A 6706-nucleotide genomic window follows, 5' to 3' on the forward strand; every position below is an offset into this window, starting at 1 on the left:
TGGATATCTTTCTCTTTCACTTAGATCAGAGGTTTACCTCTACTTGGGCTCCAATTTGTTGCTTTGGACGTCCATTAGTACCTTCTGCTGCCTCTTGATTCCTCTCATATTCCTGTAGTCTCTCTGTACGTCTGCAAAGAGATTGGTCTCTGTTGGACTCCATTGCTGGATGATGTTGTACTTGAATCTCCTCAATCCGGCTCTTCTTGGGGGTGCTTACAAATTTTAAGGGAGGTTTCCAAACCAGCACTTTATCTGACTTGTTAGAGTTTGGCAATGCTCTGGTAGAAGTTTGCCTTGCAGCTTTTTGTCTGGCATGAGTTGAAGTGGTGAACGTCTCATGGTTATCTTCATCTAAAATCATACGTTTCAGTTTCACTGCCACAGCTTTCCCACCTGTAGCCAGAGCTCCTTCCATAGTCTCTGTCACTTTATTCTCCTTTAAATCTTTTGTATTATCTTCCACTGTATTTTCAGACAAGAGCCCACGAGAGGTGTCATTCACCAAGGAAGGATGGCCAGGAGAGAGGGAGTACATAGTGGCGTCAGAAGATGAATTTCTTAGGGGCTGGCCACAGGGAATGCTCTCATTACTATCTGGTTTTTTGTAGGTCTTGTGTGCAGTGTTCAGCTCAAGGGGAATGGAATCCGGACAGATTGATTCCTTGAGCAATACCTTCTTGTGAGATGGAAATGCTACAGGGGATACTGCATCTGTTGGCTCAACCTGCTCAGAATTACAATGGAATGGATGAGCACAAGATTCCAGGAAATCTGGGGTGCAGCTGCTGGAGCATGGAGCCTCTTCCTCAGCAGGACTGGCCAGTAGCACTTGCTGTGTGTGTGGAAGGCCAGGTGGGGTGCTGGATATATCTACCAAAGCACAAAAAGAAAAGGAAAACATTTTTGGAGGTACAGATGATGGCAAGTCATTAAAACATATTAGATTTAAGCTATTCTATCCATAGGGAACAGACATGCATCACCCTGCTCATGTTCAATTTGTGATACTACTCACCACTAGAAGTCAAAGTCATTTCTGGAAAAATGTCCCAAGGATTTTCTAAGGAGTCATTCAGACTTTCAGATTCTGCTGGGAAGAAGAATATTGCAGTTAAGTCAACACAAACAGTTCCCCAGAAGAGGATCAGGCATTGCAAAAGATCCGCAATTAGACTATAATAATATTTATTTATTATTTATTTCAATTATTTATACCCCGCCCTTCTCACCCGAGGGGACTCAGGGCGGCTTACAAGTGGCAATTGATGCCGTTACACGGATATACAATAAACTAAAATGATTAAAACAGTTAAAACAATCATAAAATAGTCATAAAATAGTCATAAAATACAATATACAAAGTTTAAAACAATGCAAAGTGCTTATGCCATTCATCCACCAGACGTTATACAAGAGCCGTAATTCAGACTGAGTCGAAGCCAACACATGCTTATTCTTCAAATGCCTGCGTACATAGCCAGGTCTTCAGTTTTTTTCTGAACCCCAAAAGGGATGGGGCCTGCCGAATGTCACTGGGGAGGAAGTTCCACAGCCGGGAAGCCACCACCGAGAAGGCCCTGTCTCTCGTCCCCACCAGCCATGCCTGTGAGGCGGGTGGGACCGAGAGCAGGGCCTCTCCAGAAGATCTTAAGGTTCTTGTGGGCTCATAGGGGAAGATACGTTCGGACAGGTAAATTGGACCAGAACCGTTTAGGGCTTTGTAGGCCAAGACCAGCACTTTGAATTAATTAATAAATAATAATAATAATAATAACAACTTTATTTTTATACCCCGCCCCATCTCCCCGAAGGGACTCGGGGCGGCTTACATGGGGCCTAGCCCGATAAAACAATCAAATATCAATGATACAACAATAAAACAATTATACCAATAAAATCTCAATTATCAGTAAAACAATCGATAAAATCGACATAAAGCATACAATATTAAAATATTAAAACAGGAGACTAATTCATAAAACCGAGTACAGAATGTGCCGGAATGGGAAAGGTATTTCACAGTTGAAATGGACTATAAAGTGCAAAATAACATTGGCAACACCTCAAAAATGGGGCTATTATGACATGGGCAGATAGATCAGTCCAACAACAAATTAAGTGTCAAAGGCCTTTTGAAAGAGCCAGGTCTTTAAGCTCCTTCGGAAGGAGAGGAGGAGAGGAGGACTACACTACAAAAAAACTTCAGCAATTAATACTTACCACTGATAGAGGACGCAGAGCTCTTGTCATCACCTTGAATGCATCTAATAGTATCAGAAGCATCTTGACAATTCTCTAGAAAACAAAGAATGATCAAAGTTTTCTTACTCATTTAACCGAAAAGACATGATCCAGAACCATCCATTTCAACAACCATAGTGGCTTGATCTACAGTTCTTTGACAGCCAATGTGGGAGCTAAAGACACATAAAACCCAACTTTATCTACACTTCATCATCATCAAGGAGGCTATACCTTCTTTTGGAAGGGACTGCCTGAACAAGAATGGTAATGGTGCTGTTATCAAAAGTGACCTGGTGAAGCATTTGTCTGAAGAATCTTCCGGTAATAACAAACAACTCTCAGTCCTCTGAAATAATCTTGCCAAAAATCAGCAGGCAACTATCATAAGTGCTTACATACTAACACTAGATGCTGGTGAAGATAACAAGGAAATTTTTTTACTGTTAGCCAAACACCATCACTCTTGCCCGTGTATTTCAAGGGTAGAGTCTTAGTGGCAGGTCCGTAAATGACTGTGAAGACCTATTCTGGATCCAAATAACTTTTCACAACGAGAACATAAATTTACAAGGGTTTGCTTAACGTGCCTTCCTTTTGGCACATTTCTTCCTCTATTCGTGCCATTGGTAACTACTGACCTCCAGTTACAATGCTCAAGTGCCAGGGTTTCCCAATTCTTGGTGTTTATACATTTTTAGGTTAACTTTAAGCACATCTTTAAATCTCTTTTGTTATCGTTCCATTTTCTGTTCTTAAATGGACAGTTAGGTAACTGTTTTGGAAGACGGTGATCAGACATTCAAGACAACATGGCCAGTTCAGCAGAGCTGATGACGGATAATCCCTGCTTCAATGCTGGTGGTCTTTGCTTCTTCCAGAATGCTGATGTTTGTCAAAATTTGCAGGATTTTTCCAGGCAATGTTGATTGAATCTTTCCAGTAGTTGAGAGTGATGTTTGTAAATGGTCTATGCTTCATAGGATAGGGGTACAACAGAGTTGGAAGGACAACAGCTTTATAAACAAGCATCTTGGAATCCCATTAATGTCCCAATCCTCGAACACTCTCCTTCATTCGAAAAAATGCTGTGCTTGCAGATCTCAGACAGAAGCCAAGTGTGATTTTTGAAATGTCTTCCTTTGCTGTGAATTTGTAACAAGGTAACTGATACTAGGGATCAACACAAGAGTAACCATAAGCCAAGATCGGCATAAAGGAATTACACTCCACTGGCCTGTCAGCATCTGTGCACAATACCCAACAGTAAAGGAATCTGTAATAATTTTAATGATAGCAAGATGTTAGGTTTATGCAGATCCTGTGAATTCTAACAAGATGTTGGAAATGGCAAGTTTACACCTTTGTAAAGCCTAAGGACAAAATACAGCTGCTTCTAGTAACTGCAATATCTCCACTTCAGGAACCAAATACAGTTGCTTCTGGTAACCACAATATCTCCACTTCATGAACTCAAACACACACAGTTTACTTTGTTATGAAAACTAAGCTATGAAGTTGTATGGATTATTTAATACTCCAACATAAGTAGCATTGCCTTTGAATTAAGGTCACTGGCAAATCATCTTCACTCATGGACAAGAACATGGATGAAGAATCTATCGTTCCCCTAGATGTCATCACACAACTCCCATCATTCATGGCTATGGGTTTCCCTGACTGGGACTTGCATGAGTTCAAAGCCCATCAATATTGGCATGATTGGTTTAACACCTGTGAAGTAAAATAACCTTCCACACAGTTGTTCCAACACTCACTTTGTGGATACGCCTTGCGAAGTATTTCTTCATTTTTCGGCCTGATTATCAGGAACTTCGCTGGTACCATAAAAGTATTTTTGTGCACCTGAAATGAAAACTGTTAGTCAGCTTCTGCTCTACCCAACATTGTATATTAGAAAGTAACACACTCCTAGTTAATGCTTAACAAAACTAGAAGTCCTACTCAACATTCCACTAAACTAGAAATGAATGAACCCTGAAGAACATGTGTGGTCCAATTACTGGCAGCAAAAACTCTACCAAATCTATGGATCTGAGCCAAAAGCATATGCAATATCAACTTCTTTTTTTTTAAAAAAGCTAAACAAGTTTTGATACGTAAGCTTCTTAGATACATAAACTATCTAGCCCAGAGCTTTGCAAACATTTCATGTTGGTGACACACCATTTTTATACATGCATCATTTTATACATACATCTTATAAGAGATAAGGACACATGTGTTAGCTGCAAACATGGAATGTATGGAGACACAGCATATCTCACGAAATTCTTTCATTTATTTATTTTAAAATATGTGGTTTATTGCTTATTTCACATCGATTTAGAGGTTTTTCTTTACATTCACGCAACACACCTACACACTGCCACTGACACAATAATGTGTTGCAACACATAGCTTAGAAAATTCTGATCTAACCATTCTCAGAGTTTCTGATTCCATCCCAATATCTATGATTTGAATTCATATATCACAGCCATGGCACAGAAGACAATTAACACAGACCTTATCTTGTTTGCGTGCCACCTGCCATTTGGTTTCAGGATATATAGCCAACTGCTCAGAATTCTGCTGATTGGTGGAATCGAATAAATTGAGGCAATCCTGGACTTTTCGTTTTAAAGTGTCGAGTTTATCTTCTTTTATTTCATGCAGTATTTCAGAAACTGATGATTCTTAAATAGAAAAAATATATGCCATGGTAAATAGTTCACAAATCTTATGCATAAGTGTACGATTAGAGGTCATAAACAATAAACCAATCTAAAAACTTTTTTTAAAAAAAATCTAAAAACTAAAAATCAGAAATACTTTTGGAATTAGCTTTTGGGACCTGCTCTGATCACATGATATACTGTATTTGAAAATGTAGTGTAAAGTAGTGTTGTAAGGTAAAGGCAACAAAGAAGGAATCTTGCAAAAAAGAAGTGAAATTAAATGACATTATTCTTAAATGTAACTGTTTCAAAGCCTAAATCAAAGGGATACAAAAGGATCTGACAGAAAAGATGTGCTCCTTTACATACACCAATCAATTACACAACAAAAAAGGAGAAAATATTGGGTGTCTTGATTTTTAGGCTTGTCCTGGGGTTATTTGGGGCGCTGATTCAAAAAATCGGATAGACCACATCAGCTCTAGTTTCTTAAATATGGTTATCATGATTCTTTATAGATGGCAGATGAAGACTGGTATATGGAGTATGTTCTGTATCTCAAAAACGAGAGCTGACAACGGAAAACTTGAGCCATTTTTGGAATCAGCAGGTCAAATATACCCAAAAATAGATCCAACATTTGAGGCACCAAAATGTGTGCTGGCCAGTGTTGTGTTTTAAAGCAGTGGTTCTAAACCTTTTCTTTACCACAAACCACCAATATTTAACTCAAGATTTAAACCCCTAAGATGCATCAAATATTTATTTAAAATTGCTGATCCAAGGCCTTCAAATTTGGAGAAAAGGCAAAAATAAAAAATGCACACACTCCTATTATAATATTTTATTGGAATGTTTTCATACAGCAACAACACCTGAACATCAAAACATTGCCTAACATTAGAGCGAAGGCTAGTGCTGCATTCTGCTTGCAGGCCTTGTTATTTTGCATTTAATAGCTGAAATGTGTATTGTGAGTTGTTACTCTATGTTTTCCAAACCCTTTCTATATTTTTTATAGAAACCCTTTCTTATTTTTTAAGATAAAAAAGAGAAGAGAATGTTTTTTTTTTTCACGCAAGGATGTTGTTATGAAAGGCAACCATACTTTCACACTTCCCTATGATAGTTTATGAAGTGAGCCCAGGCCCGGCCCAACACGGCATGCTGGCCACGCCCCCGCGTTGGGCGCCACCTTCCCAGGGGCGCTATTGAGCCCCTGGGAGGCGGGGCCACACCTGGCAGAGGCGGGGTCGTGTGATGCGGAGGCGCAGCCAGGCCAGGGCGCACCCCGCGGGAGGCAGGACCGGCCACGCCTCCCACGGCGCGCGCCCGCTGCAGCGGGAGTCCTTTCAGGCTGCGGCCTGGAAGAACTCCTGCCGCAGCTTGGCTGCGCCAAGGTGCGCCCCGTGGGAGGCGGGGCCATGTCTGGCCCCGCCTCCCGCGCCGCGCACCCTGGCCCCGCCACCCACGCCGCCCGCGCCGCGGGAGGCGTGGCCGCCCGGCATGGGAGGCGGGGTTAGGGCGCGGGAGGCGGGGCCAGTCTTGGCCACGCCTCCTGCGGCGCAGGGGAGGGGGCGCAAAAAAATATTTGCGTACCCCTTTGAATTTCCTCGGGCCGGTCCTGAGTGAGCCCAAAAACTTGAAAAGGACTATTCTTTGAACTGAAGATTCAGAGCACCATCCTTAGATATTTTTATGAGCTTTTCTTCCCATGTTGCTGTGAGACCCTCTAGTTCATACACATTAACTGAAAATGGGTTTCTAATCCAATTTTTGCT

The 6706-nt window shown here is 41.2% G+C and overlaps 1 protein-coding gene across 1 annotated transcript in view; it reads right to left on the bottom strand.

The window, feature by feature from the left end:
• LOC103280044 (uncharacterized) overlaps window positions 1-6706 on the bottom strand; it is a 45117-nt gene that overhangs the window by 6287 nt on the left and 32124 nt on the right. The window contains exons 9-13 of the mRNA XM_062961876.1: window positions 4774-4943; window positions 4023-4110; window positions 2224-2298; window positions 1019-1093; window positions 38-873 (exon numbers count right to left, since the gene is read on the bottom strand). Coding sequence (XP_062817946.1) covers window positions 38-873; window positions 1019-1093; window positions 2224-2298; window positions 4023-4110; window positions 4774-4943 — 1244 coding nt within the window. The remainder of the gene's footprint in view (window positions 1-37; window positions 874-1018; window positions 1094-2223; window positions 2299-4022; window positions 4111-4773; window positions 4944-6706) is intronic.

This window comes from Anolis carolinensis, unplaced genomic scaffold, assembly GCF_035594765.1.
Source record: "Anolis carolinensis isolate JA03-04 unplaced genomic scaffold, rAnoCar3.1.pri scaffold_9, whole genome shotgun sequence".
Taxonomy (NCBI): domain Eukaryota; kingdom Metazoa; phylum Chordata; class Lepidosauria; order Squamata; family Dactyloidae; genus Anolis; species Anolis carolinensis.